Here is a 17,259-nt window from a genome sequence, read left to right on the forward strand (position 1 = left end):
ACCTCCGAACGACTGGGAACGCCCGGAGTTCTCCCAGCTAGAGAAGCCGCTTGTGAAGCTGAGAGAAGCCGTGAATAAAGCTGTTGCCAAGTCTCGGCCAGTGCTGCACGATGTCAAGATCATCACTACCAGTGGGGACAGCCCTTTGGCCACCTGCCTTAGAGTAAGTTCGTTTCCTAAACATGAAATATGCTGCGGCAGCAAGTGGACTATGGCATGCTTCTGCTGGCTTATTTCCATTTAGTCAAGGCTGTTGAAACATGAGAGCTGCACTGCCTTTTCGCAACGCATTTGTGCATGTGTGAGTTGGGAGAGAGAAATCTGGTCACTACAGAGGAGAACTCGCTTTGCTCTGGAGAACCGGCGCTTCTGTCCAAACGGGATCATAGCGGCCGACACAGAATCTGTAATGGCGAAGCATACAATACAACAAATTAGCAGCAACAATGTGTCATTATTCATTACTCTGTGGCCGCTAAAGTGGCATCTACCTGACCTAGTGGCATCTACCTGGCTAGGGACAAATGTAGCCAAGCATGTCCTCCTCCACAGTACCTAGGCACAGTCCCCAGAATTTGCTCTCGCAACTTTTTGCGAGAGCAAAAGGCACAGTCCCTAAAATTTGCTCTCGAGTCGGGTAAACACGGCACATCTCTTTAGTATCTGTGCGCTTGAGAAAACGTAATTAGGCCTTCTGTCAAGCATGCCATCGCGCGTTCATTGTATTCCCTGAGGGTGGAATACAAAGATGCTTCTGTACCATGCTGTGCATGTTAAAGAAAGTGCATGTGCATGTTAGGTCAAACTTAATCCCGAGCTCCTCGCAAATGTCTCTCAATCAGATTGTAGATGTCGTTAAAAACACCATGGTAAGCACAGTATGGTGTTTGCCATGGTGGTTTACCTAACACTGCTATGGTAAAGCATGACATGTTTTATCGTGGTGTTTAATATGGTGTTTTGCCAAACACCCCTTATGGTGAAACAAATTATTCACTGCAGCGACATTTGTTAGTAGAAGCTATTAGTACGAAATGATCTGCCTACACACCACAGCCTTTCCTAGCATGTAAACAGCGTAAACACCATGGCAAACACAATATGTTTTACCATGGTGCTTAATATGGTGTTTTCGCAAACACCACTACAGTAAAACACTATACGCATAATTCATCTCAGTGCAATTTGTTAGTAGAAGCACCTTGTTCAAAATGATGTATACTATGCACTGCAGCCCTTTTTCTGCATGTAAACACATGGCAATCATATGGTGTTTACTGTATTGGTTTATCAACCGCAGCTATGGTAAAACATTATAATTAATTGCAGGTTGACCCAGTAGTATAAGTGTCTTGTACAAAAATTATCTGACCATGTACTGCAGGCATTTCTTGCGTGCAACTACCCTTGGCAAAAAAAAGTGACCGCAGTTGACAGTTGTGCGTGATGGCCCGCTGCAATATACTGTAGAAAGCCCAGAACATATGGAGATATCCATACTAATACTATAGCAGATGAGTGTCAGCGAAAACAGTGCCTCCTTAGTGCCACATACCATTTGTTGCCACGGTTGTAGTTACAAAGGCAGAAGGGCCTGATGTTAGGTGCATTTCACTTTATCTCTTGGTACTCTGGGCCTAAAATAATACATACACAGAAGCGCGAGAACACAATGTGGCTTGTTCATTGCAGGTTCTTCAGCCAGAAGATTCAGCCATTCACTCGGGGCTCACTGATGTGCTGCAAGTGGCCTCCGTCACGTTTGAACAAGGCGATGAGCCGACAGCGCAAGTTGATTCTAACCATGCTGTGATCTTGGATGCAGGTCAGCCTATTGGAAGTGTTTATTGGCAGTTTTGTGGCAATGTGTTTGTGTTTGCAATTGTCAGCGGCCATTTTGTTGCATTAAAATGGATGCTAAAGTCAAGCTATGCTCCGCTAGTGTCACAAGCTTTCAAACGCGTACCTTTTACCAAGTGCACCGTATTTATAAGCGAGAAAAAGACGTGTCGAGGCTGCTGAGGTGAGGGAGCTGCCGTGGCTACAATTCACTGGAGTTGGCCAGCCATGGTGCTGATACTCCCGGGGAGAAATAGGAAGGCTTCGCACAGCCAGTGAGAAAATGCGAGATCAGTGGTGGTATTCTGGAGCGATCATTTTTGGGGATACAATCCCTCTTGCGAGATTTCGTGCGACCTGACACCAGACGTGCACATGTAAATGTACGACAGCATTTTTGGCAATGTGCCAAGCTTTCTTTCTTCACAGAGTGCCAGGAACGCTTTCAGCCATGTACATCCAAGCATCCGGTGCCAAAATCTCGTGAAAGGGTTTGTATCCCTAAAATTGATCACCCGAGAATACTGCCCTAGTGCTCATTAATACATGTACGATTGGTAAATTGTAGTCGGGCATTGATAAGGAAAAGTTAATTATGCTGCACTTCAAAATAAATGCAAAGACAGTTTGGCCGATTTCATTGGATTTTTCTACAGAATAACTCACTGGGGCTACCTCTCCATGGCGCCCTGTTGGTGCTATTTTTGGGAGCGTGGTTTGGGACAGAGATTGGTGGAGCAGCTACTTAACAAACACCTTTTGTCACAGCTGCCTTGAATTGCACGACACCATCAGTGGTGATTTTATCTGTAATTAGGTCGCCACTTGGCATGATTAAAACGTTGCGAGGTATTCAGAAGGGCAATCCAGACAGTCTGAATTGATTCAATCTTTTGTTTTCTCTTTAGAAATACAGTACGAGGAACATTACTGTATTTGCTGTAGGCAGGTAGCTTCTTGTCCTGCCTTTTATTGGGCCTCTCCAATAGAAAAAAATTATGTGTCTGTTGGTGGAATCGACTCAGATACCCCAGCACAAAAGCCTGATCCTATATCGAAATGCTTTATGTAACACCTTATACGCACAGAGCACAGGGATCTGCATGAATTATTTTTGTATGCTTTTCGCAGTGGATGATAAGATGTTCGTCGTGCTTGAGCCCACAAAGATGGCCGCCTGTGAGCGGTGTCGACGCAACATCTCCAGTGAAGAGGGCCACCTGTGCACCAGGTGTGAAGATGTTTACCAGCGATTGAACTTCAAGTGGGGTGTTCTCAAGGACGATGCTGGCACAGCAGGCAAGTGAATTTCTGAATGTGAATTTCTGCTCCATTTAGGCATGGGGCTTCGAATTTAATGGATCGCTGTGTAGGTGGCAAAAACTACTATAAATTTAAAGTTTGAATTTGAGGCGATATGCTCAGGCTTTGTGGGAATTCAGCTCTTTTCTTTTTTTTTGTTTTTAAACAAATTACGTGTCCTGCAAACTTTTCGTGCTCTGACTACATGTGGTCATTGGTTTGAGACTTGTGCAGTTGAAGCGCCACCACTGACGACAGCTGTTCGCGACAACACACTGCTTTTATGCAACGTGACTGTAGAAGTGAACTAATCTTCCCACTGCCCGAGTGTCTTGGAAGCTGCTACGTACAGTCAGCATTAAAAGCTCACGGACTGTGATATCCGCTGAAAAAGTTGAATATTTACGCACACAGGCCTGGTATTCCGATTTCCATACTGTACAGCCAATCAATGTTACAATGAAGTTTCATCTAGGACTTTTGTGAAAATTAATATTTGTTATATGCGTGGATGCAGATATCAGTGGGGAAAAAAAGGAACAAATTTTAGATTTATTTTTTTACATTTGATAATTTAAGTCGACACTACTGCAGTATGCAGTGAATATCTCTGCAAGAAGTGCATGCGACTGTCATTGACAAAGATAGCAAAAAAAAATTAGTGCAGATTCATCCCTTTCAAATTGACTTGTGCACAGAAAGTGGTGAATTCAGAAACCCCTTTGTACATTTATTTCCTTTACAGAACAAGAAGAAAAAGTCCAGACAACATCGCGGACATAGATGAAGAAGTTGCCCTAGGCTCTGTAATTTAGGCTCTGTAATTAAAAGCAATCTCAGTGCGTTATGAAATAAAAACTGTTTCATTTCCTTGCTGTCTCGTAGTATTGTACGTTCTAGCTAAAAGTGAGCTCAGTTTAACTGTTTATGCAATGCAGCACAAATACTGCTGCTGTTGCAAATGAATTCTGGCTGTTTAAGATTATGTACATTGTGATAGTAAATATCGCAGATCTACGGCTGTAAGGTACCGTACAGTCTTTGTTAAAATGGTTTGAAGCCACTGCGGAACTTTAGCCAATCCAAAGCCCCAAGCTCCCAGGAGAGGGCTTGGCCGAAGATATTTTCTCGTATGGGGGGCTTCTAAACTTTTGACAAAGACTGCACATCTGCAAACCACCTTTTATTTTTACACTCTGAAATAAACACGTTGTGTAAAACTATGCAAAAATTCATTTTTCCAGTCGTGCATTTTTTTTCTTTACTGCAATTGTCACCTAGAACATGGTGAAAGTAAACAACCTTAGAATGTGCTCGCCTTCACTGCCTCTGGCATACAGGACTGCTAGATTTGAGACTTGCTGTTGACAGGCAAACAACAATCGGAAAATTTAGAGGAATTCACCAAATACAAGTACAGAAGCTGACAACTGTTTTATCAATGCCAAGGAAACTGCAATCACGATGCAGTTTTTGTGGGCAAAACTTAAAAAATAAGAATCCAAGGCGACTCTAGCGGTAAAAGGAACTCAGCAAAAAGGACACTCTGTTACCATGAGAATAGTGTCTCTGGCATTGGCAATTTCGTTCGTTGCGTACTCTGTGCATATTCTTCCAACTTTACTTTCTTTACCAGCTTGGCACCTGCTAAGAGGAGTTATCGTTTCATATGCACAATGAGGCTTCAAGCTCCGATGCCATGACCTAGCACTACGACTCGTTAAAATCAACCTTACTTGTTCTGTCAACATGACAAAGCTAAGGATACGACAGACTAGCAGCTTACATATCACTGGTCCTAAGAACATTAACCATGCCCCTGTGTCGATGAGCACATGACTTAGTACTTCTGCTATGGACACAACTATCACTGCACTTTGTCAGCTAAAATGGAGCATCCCTGACGTCACCGTGAGCATTGTCAAGAGCACTGATTGACCTGCAGATGTGTTATCAATGTCACACAATACAGCTTAGACCACTTATAACGTAACTGTTTACAGTGCAGAACTGGCTTCAACGCAACCTTTTCTGACTCCCATTTACCCTCCCATAGAACTGCATGTATACGCATTCCGCTTACAGTGCAGCCGTGCGAGCCAAAATACCGGTTATCATGCGGCTTCCGCGAAAAAATCCTGCCAACAAGCGCGGTAGCGAGCACGCTTCTTGATGAGGTGCGCCCGCTGATGGGAAAGGTGAGCGGCGAGGAGTGAACGAACGGAAAAAAAAAACTAAAAAAAGAAAACGGCGGCGGGTGTTCGATGCCTAGGCGACGGAGAGGCCTTTTGCTCGGCTGCATATCAGCGGTGCGCTTCACACTGAAAGCGGCTTCAGTTTCTGTGCACCCCATCTATGGCACACCCGTCGTGAAGTGCAGATATCGCGCGTTAAAGCATTGTTCCGCAAATTTAGTTTGGAGCTATTAGGCTTTATGTGCACTTGTGAGCTTCCGCCGTTCGTACCAGTGTGCGCACGTACAAGCTTGGTAGGCATTCGTAGTAGTTGCCGTGGCTGATTGCCCGAGGAATCAAACTCCCCTTCGTACGCGTTGCTGTCAGTTCAGCCTGTGTGCGGGATCACATGCACATGGGCTTAACTATGTAATCGACTACGGGTACGACACATCAAGGGCGAGCTTTCCGCGACGGCATGCTGCCTGAATCTCCCGCCAGTAGGCCTAACCAGCGCGCCTCGTCGGCGCCCAAAGTTATGGTTTGGTGCCGAGTCAACAAAATGCGTTGCAATGGCTGTACAACACATGGAAAGCAGAGAAACCACCTTGATAATGAAAGTGACAGCACTGGCAACACTCGAATGGTGGCAACTTGGTCCGCGGATGTTTTTGACACCGTGCATACGCCGATCAGTCGGAGAAATCGAATGAGACACTGTACTGCATCTGAAATTTCGGTCGCGTTTTTTTTTTCTTTAACTGTTATCACTTTGTCTGCTTCATGCTAAGACTGCGGCTACTTGGAAATTAACCTTTCTATGTTCATAAATTTAAACGGATGCAAAACTCCCGATCACACGCTTCGATTCTCAGATAAACGCAGCTGCTTGGTCTACATGTGTTGCATAAGTGCAGACCTTGAAAATTGTTTTGGTTATAGTGAGGTACTGCTTATAGTGTGGATATTTGCGACTCGGGCGACTTACGTTATAAGCGGTCTACACTGTATAGACTGCCGGTACAGGTTATGAGATGCTAACACGTAGGCACACAACAGCACCCTATGCTAGCTGGTATGAGGAATGCGACAGGTTTGTCATCACTAAGGCAGGACCAAAGCATAGCAGAAAGTCACTTCTGATGTGATGACAAAGATGTGTCTTCATATGATAACAAAGACTGCTTAGCATTCTGACCCTGCTTGGCAAAGGCTAAGAAAAGCCGACAAATGAACTGCAGTCATTAACTTCACTGTATTATAGGTGTGCCTTGGGTTTTTTAAAGAAGCCTGTTAGAACAACATAGACTCTGAAACGACATAGGTGATAAACCAATAATTGTTTGACACTAAAACCTTTTATAACTTATAACCATGGTAGTGCCTTTACGTGTGCAGAAAATTAAAAATGATTTAACGAACGTGCATTGCTATCAGACAGCCAGTGTCAAAGTAGACAATACAAAATCCACCTGCTAGAGATTCACCTGTCGGGAATCCATCTGCTGAAAACCCAACTGTTTGGAATCCATCTGTCAGAAGTGCACCTGTCAAACACGCACCATGTCTTCGTTATCAGGTCTGTCAGCCATCATCAGGTTAAACGCAGTGCCGCAGCTAAGCGTTCGTTTCATCGAGGAACCAGCTGAATGTTGAGTCAGTCATGGCTGTCACCACAGACCTTGAACTGATATCACATGAACATTGTTCCTACGTAGCAGTGGCTTGTGGCTAAGAAGGTTCAGGCAGTGATTCCAAGACATCTAACAAGGATAACGCCAGCCGGTGTTCCGAGTGATCTTCAGGAAGCATGTTGACTATGTTCTGAAGGAGGTTCATTGTTTGCAGTGTTGGTGGATTGCAGCAACGAAGGTTGCTGAGGTCCTGAAAATAAACAAAAAGTAGAGGGCTCAACTCAGGAATCTAGAGAAACTGGTTAAGATGCACATGTTGTATAATGATAGTCCAATTCGTGCACTCATTTCAGTTTGGCAATAGCATTTAGACTTGTTATTTGCCAAACACATGAATTGAGGTTCAAGGAACGATGGTTGCGCGTCCGGCCAAAATGAAGCATGGTAGAAACTGAAAACATACCATATTTTATACAAGATTCTAATGTGCCCCCGAATCTAATGTGCACCCAATTTTCCCGGGTTTAAAGTAAGAAAATAGAAGTGCACCTAATGTAACATGTGCCCGATATATAAAAGAAAACGTAGCATGTTGTCGCTGTTGCTAAAACCGCAACCGCAGTTTGGTTTTGTATCTGATTGTAACACACAGGCAATTTTCGGACCTATTTTCTTGGAAAAAAGCTGCGCGTTAGGTTTGTGTAAGTACGGTAGTTAGCCAACCATGAGAAATCAAGACTAAAATAAAGATGTAGCTTGGCAGACAAATCGTCTTTTAGTTCCAATTTATTGTGGTAAGTGTTGTAAGCTTCAGTACTACGGCTAAAGCTGCAGTGTTACATCGTTTCGTGAAGATGGACGGCCATTGCACGCCTGCAGTCATTATCCTACTTTGAGATGAAATCTCGGTGCTCTGTTCCAGACTGAAAGAGCCCAACCAGACAGCCCAATCATAAATAAATTTCCAATCTCTTTCCATTCTCAAATGCACAGGCCAGTGGTCGTTGTGTGTGGCTTCTGCAGAGCTAATCTTGGTTAAAGTTCTGTTGCTGGCACATATTTTTTTGTCACCTGTCATTTCATATGTGGCACTAGGTGCAGCTGCTGTCAAGAAATGAACAAGTTGAAAAAAGATCTTGAGTTCAAGGACAAAATCTGCCAGACATGGCGCCTCAACTTCATGCTAGTCCTGTTATTCTTGTGTCCCAACTGCGCTGTTCTCGCAAGCGCTGACATTCCAAGCAAAGTTGCAATGCCAAACTGCGAGCGACAAGGGACGTACCAGGGACAGAATCCAAGTGCTGATGTGGGGCGACAGCAGTGCCATCTGGCTGGGTCGGTGGGCATCGTTCATGAACAGCAGGTGGTGCATGCGCTGCCCAGCAATCACCAGAAGGCACGAGGCCAGCTGGGCCTTGTCCTTCACCGCCAAAGACACCTGTGAAGCAACAAAGGCACGTGTTCCTAAAGTTTCTTGGCTAACTGTCTAGCGCTGCAATTTTTTTCCCTGGGCGCTCTTTTGCAGCTCTCACTCTGGACATTTAGTGAACGGGTTATAAAGCTCAAGCATATTTGAAGTAAAATACGCACTCACCAAATAAAAATGGAATACAGATTTGGTGCAATATGAGTTTATTGTTCACAATGAACAAGGGATCTACTTCTGAACAAGGGACCCGTACATACCACCGTAACTTTGAATCGATGTCAGATTGTTTTGGAGTGAGTGTCAGCTATGCTCCTTTCTCACGAGACGGGTTTCCATCGAGCTCTGCAGTATAATGCTCATGCATCTAATTGAAATCGCTGAGGCTGATAAGTACAGTAGAATCTCGTCGATATAATTCTGCATAATACGTTTTCTGGGATAACAAGCTTTTTTTCTTATATACCATTTCTGTTTCTTATATAAGATTATGTTAGGATAATACGACTTTCGGATGATACGTTTTATTTTGCGGTTCCCGTGAAGATCGTATCAACGCGATTCCACAGTATATAACCACTGTGTTGTGCCAGTGCTAAGCCATGAGACAGGAACTTAGAGAATGAAAACCTATCTGTTGTTACGCACCTCCTGCGCAAGGATGTCGTGGCCGGCCGAATAGAGCTCGCACACGCAGTGCCGCCGCACCAGGTCTCGGTCCTCGCCCCAGCTGCAGGCCAAGTCGAGCAGCCGGTTCATCCAGCCAAAAGTCGTGCCGAGCACACTGTTATCCGGGTTGTCGGGCAGGGACTGCATCACAGCCGACGCGGCACGCAGGAGGAAGCTCTGCTGCGGTGACGACGTAAGCGACGAAGAAATCTTGGCGCTCGGCGCCAGGAGTGGCGAGTGCAGGTCCTGAAAGAATGCTTTGCGCACCTGTACGTGCAAATGAATGCACAAAGTTAGATGTGGTGATGCAATGGACCAACTGGGGGTATGGGTTTACTGTCGTGCAAATTGCGTGTGTCTGGCCAGCATGACTATTGTAAGAGAAGGATCGAAGGCATCCAAGTGTAAGTTACCAGAGGATCACATGCATTGATTGCATTTCACTAACAAGTTTTTGGCAGCCAAGACGCCGCTAGGTACACACAGCTGTGGACACATTCAGCTTAATAACTTTTTAGGGCTTCGGGGCACAAATGATGGCGCTACGTGAAGAACAAGGGTGTTACTGCTGTACCTATAAAAGCCACCTCCTTAGCCACCTTCATCAGAAGTAACGAGCCCTGCATGTAGCAGGGCTCCAAACTTTAATCTTCATTACAGGTCTCTCTCTTGTTCAAAGTGTCGAGCCTAGTTTAGTGTCACGGTCCGAGAAGGCAGGCGTACAAAACAAGGACACAGCATACAACCAGCAGCAAACTTGTAACAGCAGAGACTGACAAGCAACACACTGTCTTTTTAGATCGCAGTGACCTTTTTTTTTTAACAACTCTGCTGTAGCTGATTGTGCCTGCTACAGGAATTTACCTGTATAAACTTGCTCAAAGCAAGTATCCCCCTTTGGTGTCCTTTCACTATCAGATGACGTCGAACGAAAAGTTTGGAGACCAACAAGAAAAGCTTCTTAGCCGACTAAATTTATTTTTCGTAAAACTTGATGCAACATTCGTACAACTCTAAAACGAGCCCAAATTTGTAAAGTCTATGTAAAATTCGGAAGAGCTGGGCAGGTACACGGTCGGGTGTTCGTCCCTGGCGTAAGCAATCACTCACCGTGGGCGTAAAGAGGGAGAGGGGCCGCACTGAGCGCATGCCAAACAGCACCACGAACTGGACCACGGTGGCCAAGAGCTGGTGGTGCCGCACCGATGCCATGTTGGGGGCGCGCTGGCCGAGCGCGTGCGCCACGAGCGGCTGCGGCCGCGACGCGTCCTGCTGGGCTCCTTCCCACAGGGGCTCTCCCTGCGGCAGCACCGGCAGGGTCTCGGCTTCCGGGCCCAGAGAGGCCTGCAATGCGGAGAGGACGAGCACTGCCTGAACAAAACGCAAGGAGTACTGATAGCTGGGCTAGTTCGTATGGGCTCATTTCTGGTGTAATGGCACCACGAAAAAATCAACGAGGATGGAAAAGAGCAGGCAAAGTGGACCCAAGTGCCGTCTCTTAAAACTTAAGCCATGAAAGGCCACCTGCAACAAAATTTTGGACTGCACAAAAAGCAAAGTTTAAGAAAGCGTAGATATAGAGGAACCTCTGTGCAAAATTTGACACTTGAAACAAAAGTGGAAGCATCAAGAAAAGCTAGCAAAAAGAGCCATTTCTGATACCAAAATTGAAAAAAAAAAAAAAAAGAAAAAAAAATGCCGTCATTACCGCTCGCTGGCAGTGACGCATGACCTAGAGTGCACGGCTCCTCAGCATGACCTCCAAGATAAGGCAGCCGCCCGCGGTGTACTGACAAATCTCGGAGGCGGCATGCTGGACATCAAGGAGTCCAGCGGAAAAGTGTTCAGCAGCACCTGAAGTATCAGCACCATAATTTTGGCGATGGCTTTGGCTATCACTGTCTTTGCAGTTTGCTGAGACTTTGTTCAGATGTGGAGTAAAGTCTTTTTTTTTTCTTTTCTGTAATATGCAAACTAACCTCCATATTTGCTCGCAAAAGCACACTGAATCAATAGCCTTGCAAGTGGGCAACATTTTTTAGGACACTTACATCAACAATTGCCTCCAAAACTTCTGTGCAGAACCGCACAAATGGCTCCAGATGGATGTCACTGATCTCCACATCCTGTGATGAAATGAAAGAATGCAGACAGTGACACAAATAACAGATTATCATCAGAGCAGGACGTTCTAGTAAATATGCACATATTGCAGTTGGTACTCACCCTCCTACAGATGCGGTCCTTGGGTGTCTTTCCCATCTGAAAACCAAACAAGTTCAGCCAAGCCACAGCCTTGCATCATCGGAACAAAATCGTGGTCTAAATAAAAGAAGCAATTGCCCAAGGGTCAACAGAAATAAGGCAGCGATTTTGTAGTGATGCCTTCTGCTCGATTCTATGCCACTCTTATCATCCTCACTGGTAATGCAGGCAGAGCATTGCTCTGAGCACTGATGCAAAATAAATCGCATCGAGAAAAGCACTGCTACAAAATTGCAGCCGAACTATAACTGACTTCGCAGGGCTGCTCTGTGACCCTTGAACACAATGAAAAGCAGAACAAGGTGTCTATGAACCTGAGACCCTTGCATGTTTAATTAGGGTCCAAATTTAAACTGCCTTGCTTCCGTGTTTGTCTAGAGATGAGCTTTTAAAAAACAAAGTCCCGACTAAATCTGCGCACATTTGAGTGCCATATATGAAAAATCGATGTTGTAGCCCCAACCCTGCAGAATCTTGGACCATATTGTGCAGTATTGTGCAATCTAGCGCAATTTTGTACGATCATACGAACTTCAATGCCAATTGTGTGGCAAGATAACATGACCCTGAAAGTCAGTATGGTATAATACACTGAAACTGACTTCTGCCACTCTGTACACTTATGTCTAGATACTACTCGTTCAATATTTATAGGCAGCTTGAAGCAAGAAAAGTATAGCAACAAACTTTACTGGAAGCAGACACCGGTAAACGGACATCATTTTCTCAGCCTGCGCACTCCTGTGAGGCTGATCCTGAACATGGTGAACAAGCATGAGAACCCGAAATATGTGGGCCGAACCCTAAGTCATTGGCTGCAAAAAGCACCTGACATAAAAGCAGTTTGACTTCATGCCATAACAAAAGAGCTTTAGCACCCACACACACATAAGAAAGCACATAAAAGAACTGCTAAGCCTAAAAGCTTGATGCAGGCAACCAATGTTCCACAGTAGTAGGAAGACAATGCCAACAACAAAAACAACAAAATACCTACCTTTTCCATCAGCAGAACTAATGCTTCGAATCTTTTTTGCAAGAACGTCTTCCATATGATCAGGCCCACACCTGCGCAAGATTAAAGGCAGGAATGCAGCACACAATCACACACATGGCTATAAGTTGATCCGGTTGCATTACATCTAAATTCCCGTGGCTGTGATTTCAGTGTACTCACAAGTTTTACAATTCCAGTACAGTAGACTTCTGTTAGTTCGACTCTGTTTAATTCGATTTTCCAGTTAATTCGATCCCTGCCAAAGGTCCCGGCTGGCGCTAATGCATTTCTATGAGCCCAAACTTTCGTTATTTCGATCCTAAAATTGGTCTTCGCTAGATAATCCAAACTTGACCAGTCAGCATGGACGTCCCTGACCCGCGACAGCAAAAGCAACCCCTCTAGTGGTAGCGTCTGTCTCGGTGGAGCTTAGGGGACAGTGAATGTGTGGAACACATTTCCCTGTCCCGTCAAAAAGGCCTATTTTCGGCCTGCCCTAAGAAGATTCTCAAGCAATAACCATAGTTCACAATGTCTGGTTACAGTATTTGCACAATTCTAACGCGCACCTTTTTCTTTCTTTAAACAGAATTGGGCAGATGGTGCCTTCATGGAGCAGTTGAATACACAACCAAAATCGCTTTCGCGGCGTTTGTATGCTTTACCACATAACAAGAATGTATTGCGGCGAAGCTGACTAGGAAACTGGCCACTATTGCGCAACACATATGAGACCCTTGGCCATTTTGCTTGCCAAAAATTTGGGTGCACATTAAATTTATACGTTATTTAGGAGCTTTAATGTAATTTCTATGTAAGTTTTTTACTTTGGACACATAGAAAGTGGGTGCGCGTTTGATTCGAGGGCGTGTCAGAATCGGGCAAATACTGCTAAATGAATCAGCGGTGTGTGATGCCGTTTTTTCTGCTTACGGTTTCATTTGACCCACTGGATAATTCGATCAATTTCATCGGTACCGTGAAGGTCGAATTAACAGAAGTCGACTGTAATACAGTGCACATCGCTGTGTGCACCGCCAAGTACGCACCGCAAGCCAAGTACGCAAGTGCGTGTTGTTGTGAAAGTGCACCTCACGATGGTAGCAAGCAGCATTGGGAGCTATGAGAACTAAACTAGACTAAAAAACTAATTTTGCTTCTAGAGTTTTGCTTTCTGCTTTAAATGCCACGTTGCTTTTAAAAAGATATCAATGCTTTGGTGTGCGGTCATTTGCATGTGTTACAGACAAAAATTTTCTTCCTATTTTTCCCAGTAAAGGTGTGTGTTATAAGTAAGAAAACATGGCACACGGGAAGAAACTGCACTGACCATTCTTGAGTATGCTACTGGAGACAGCTGAGAGAAAAGCCGAAGCCTTGGCCAGCTTGTCGATCTGGTCCCGGTCCCGGTCCCACCGCACCAGCTGCTCCGAGGCACAGTTGACTAGCAAGGAATCCAGCTCCAAGGACCGAGCGAATCGTCGTCTTGCCCGCACAAAATGCACTGCGCCAGTTGGGAAACAAGGACATAAAGACTTGTTGCTGCTAAGAAAATTCATGATGATCACAGAGAAAAGAGAATGCAAACAGAATTAAAGAAGGACACAGAAAAAGTGCCGACTCACCCAGCAATCACCTCGCTAAGAAAATTGCTACATTTATGGAACATGTATATAAATTAGATGCCCTGAGCTCACTAAAGGGTTTTGACAGAGGCTCTTGATAAAAATCAAAATGAAATCAAATTGTAAGGTTCAACGACTTAATAGAACTGATTGGCTATGAAAGACACCGTAGTGGTAGACTCTGGATAAACTGATCACCTGCAGTTCTTAAATGCATCCTACATCCAAGTACACTAGTGTGTTTGCACCCTGCCTTTTATTGGAATGTGGCTGTCACAGCTGAGAATTGAACCATGGGCAGCAGAACGCCATAGCTACCGAGCGATCACACATGGTGCTCTTGTTAAAATAACGAATAAAACAAATCATGAAGAAGGTCATGAGTGACTGGACAATAGCAAATAATAGTACTGGCCCAAATACCGTATTTTTGCGCGTATAACCCACACCAAAATTCAAGAAAGTTTGCGGTAAAGTTAGGGTGCGGGTTATACGCAAATTTTACTTGAAGGTGTGGCTTCACGGCAGTGCAGCGCACGCTGCAGTGTAACCACACCTTGAGGCAGAGTTCTCCGCCATTTATTTTATTGCGATAGCAATTATATGGACACTTCAACCGGATTTCTGCTGTCGCCGTCGTCGTTGCCGTGAGGTTCCCTATAGATAAAAACTTCGCCGCGCGCCGTATGCCCGAGCGGAAGCGTGCGGGGACGCGCGCTATCACGGAGAGCGAACGCACTCAATCTCCCACGCGCAAGCAAGGAAGCGGGAAGCCAGCGCCGGAGGGAGCGGGGTGGGGGGGGGGGGGCGCACTTCTACTCTGCCAACAACCGCGTTCGTCGCCCGCTCGCACCGTCGCTTATCTCCACACAGCTCTGACCTTTATGCGCCGTGCATTCGCCGCTCAGTTTCCGTTGAAGCGATAGATCGCACGTACCTTCGCCCGTTGCTGCGGCGTATGCGCTTGCTGCCAGCGTTTTGACAGTCGTTGTCTGCAGTCATTCAGTGTGATCTATTCATGTTTGTTTGTGCGCGCTCACACCACGCTTGTTCAATCAGTTAGTAATAGTCGGGCCACGCTACACATGCAATGTGTTTCCAACGCACGCTACACATGCAATGCTGCCCGGGTCGGCAGTGCAGCGCTACGGGTGTGTCCCTTCGCACGCGCTGCCCACGGGAAGCGCTTCTCATCAACACCACCGTTTCACACGCGCCTTCTCGTGGTCATCGAGTCTCTCTTCATGTCGGTCTACTTACGCCGCAGCACACCTGCTTACTTAATCAGCTCATGTTTACTACAATTCATATTGCTACCAAAGCCGCTCACCTTACTTCGTATGACATTGCTGTGTTGCTATCGCATTCATTGCTTCGCCCTTAGGGCGAAACTGTGACATTTTTTGGTATCTCCTAGGGAATCACACCCTCTCCCCACCACTGCGCGTTGAAGATCCCTTTTCCCCTCCATTATGGTCGTCCACTCTCCTCCTTTTTACAGGTCGACATTTTGCGTATAGCGAACAAAGCATGCGGTGCTGGCGAACTCACACGTCACTCGTTCCCGCGGCGCTCCCACAGTTCACGCGAAGCGCTTCGCGATACACCTGATAGCCAAATTGCCATTGCCCATGCGAGTGCTGCTCTGGCCGCACTGTCATCCTCTGTCGTGTGAATGTGAATGCGAAGTGATCCGATTTGCGTCAGACGTCACGTGACTAATTTGCCCGTGATGGCGTCCGTCGTGTGAATCCAGCTTTATCAGCATCGCCAAAGAGGGGAGAAAAGAGCCGCTGGAAGATGATACGACGATGTGGACGAGTCGTGTATCCATGAATTAACTGTTTTTGCAAAAATTTAAGTGTTGTTGCATGCAGTTATTACAGCGGGTTATATGCGCGGATATTTTTTTTTTGCTTTCCTGGCTGTTGTAATTGGGCGTGTCGGTTATACGCGGTGGCCGGTTATATGCGGAAAAATACGGTACCATGTGAATTACAGGTTGCAACAGTATCATTATATGCAACACCATGCACCACAACAACACTATGGAGTACAGTTGAGCCCTGTGACAATAAATTAGCACCTGAAGGCCAAAATGCATTAATATATATTCAATATTGACTATAAAAGTACACAGGTTATTGCAAGCTAGCCTACACTTATTACAGTCGACGTCTGTTAATTTGATGCTGATGGGACCGACAAAACTGATCAAATTAAACAAGACGAATAAAAAATCCAGAGCATCACTTTGGGCATGTTGAGAAGGCTTCCTCTTTGAATCATGTTTTTCTGTACAATCGACTCCTGTTACGGGTTCTACTACACATGGCGTCAGGGAGGTTCAAGTCATAAGAGGCAGGCAGCTACTGTTCACGATCAAGCATGCCTCGCGCCTTTTTTTGTCTACATGGGATCTAGTGGCCGGAAAACGAATGACACGATCGCAGTTTGGTGATGTATGGAACGTTTGTGCTGAAAGATTGTGTTTTCGAAGAACGTATGAACCGGTAAAAAAGAAGCGTAACTGCATTGGGTCATTTTTTGTGTTCTTTATCGTGAACGTCGGCACCTGGAAATCGTACGTAACGGAATCGTATCGAGGTTATACTGTATCACAGTTTCAGGTGTGTGCTGTCTAGAGGAAGAAGAACACTTACAATCAATGCCATCTTCCTGAGACTCGGATCCTGTGGGCAATGGGAGCTTCGTGAGCCGCCTAAGGTCGTCAGGGGTCATATCGAGATCACAGGCCCACGCAGACACCAGTTCAGTGATAATGCCTGCAGGAACAAAGAAGTTTTACTAAGACAAAAAAGAAAACTTGGGAGTTCAGCACTTGTGATGATATCTCTTTGTGCTTCGCTGTTTCAAGCTGTTATATTTCAATACAGTCGACTTGCGTTAATTCAACCGTGACGGGACCAACGAAATTGGTCAAATTATCCAGTGGGTTGAACTAAACAAAAGAAAACGTCGAAACACACTGCTGATTCAATTGGCAGTATTTGCCTGATTTGTGCATGTCCCTGAATTCACGTCCCCGAATTGTACGCGCATCTACTTTTTATGGGTTCAAAGTAGAAAACAAACATATAAATTGAAGTGCACCCGATTATTAGCAACGAAAACGTAGCATGCCTCCAATTCTGGCAATAAGAAAGAGACTAAAGCAGTGAACTTTACTTTCACAGTATGTAAACTAATCGCAGTGAATATTTTGTGAACCATATAACACAATAAGCTTCCTCTTTATTCAGTAGGCAAACAACAATATAAGCCTTAACTTTATTCTGGGGATGAGACCACAGCCCTTGTAATAAGT

At 45.2% G+C, this 17,259-nt stretch overlaps 2 protein-coding genes across 4 annotated transcripts in view; one reads left to right on the forward strand and one right to left on the reverse strand.

Annotated features, from left to right (window-relative positions):
* The window catches only part of LOC119464192 (isoleucine--tRNA ligase, mitochondrial-like), a 33,119-nt gene extending 29,108 nt beyond the window's left edge, over positions 1-4,011 (forward strand). The window contains 1 exon segment of the mRNA XM_049655910.1: positions 3,887-4,011. Within this exon segment, the coding sequence (XP_049511867.1) occupies positions 3,887-3,924 (38 nt within the window). The 3' untranslated portion in view covers positions 3,925-4,011.
* The window catches only part of LOC119464190 (rab3 GTPase-activating protein non-catalytic subunit), a 54,909-nt gene continuing 41,496 nt past the window's right edge, over positions 3,847-17,259 (reverse strand). For all 3 annotated transcript variants that reach the window (XM_037725055.2, XM_037725056.2, XM_037725054.2), the window contains exons 25-33: positions 16,595-16,717; positions 13,637-13,810; positions 12,307-12,377; positions 11,271-11,306; positions 11,096-11,170; positions 10,155-10,388; positions 9,024-9,311; positions 8,232-8,387; positions 3,847-7,199 (exon numbers count right to left, since the gene is read on the reverse strand). In XM_037725055.2, coding sequence (XP_037580983.1) covers positions 7,047-7,199; positions 8,232-8,387; positions 9,024-9,311; positions 10,155-10,388; positions 11,096-11,170; positions 11,271-11,306; positions 12,307-12,377; positions 13,637-13,810; positions 16,595-16,717 — 1,310 coding nt within the window. In that variant the 3' untranslated portion in view covers positions 3,847-7,046. The remainder of the gene's footprint in view (positions 7,200-8,231; positions 8,388-9,023; positions 9,312-10,154; positions 10,389-11,095; positions 11,171-11,270; positions 11,307-12,306; positions 12,378-13,636; positions 13,811-16,594; positions 16,718-17,259) is intronic.

The sequence above is a fragment of the Dermacentor silvarum genome, chromosome 9, assembly GCF_013339745.2.
Source record: "Dermacentor silvarum isolate Dsil-2018 chromosome 9, BIME_Dsil_1.4, whole genome shotgun sequence".
Lineage (NCBI taxonomy): Eukaryota > Metazoa > Arthropoda > Arachnida > Ixodida > Ixodidae > Dermacentor > Dermacentor silvarum.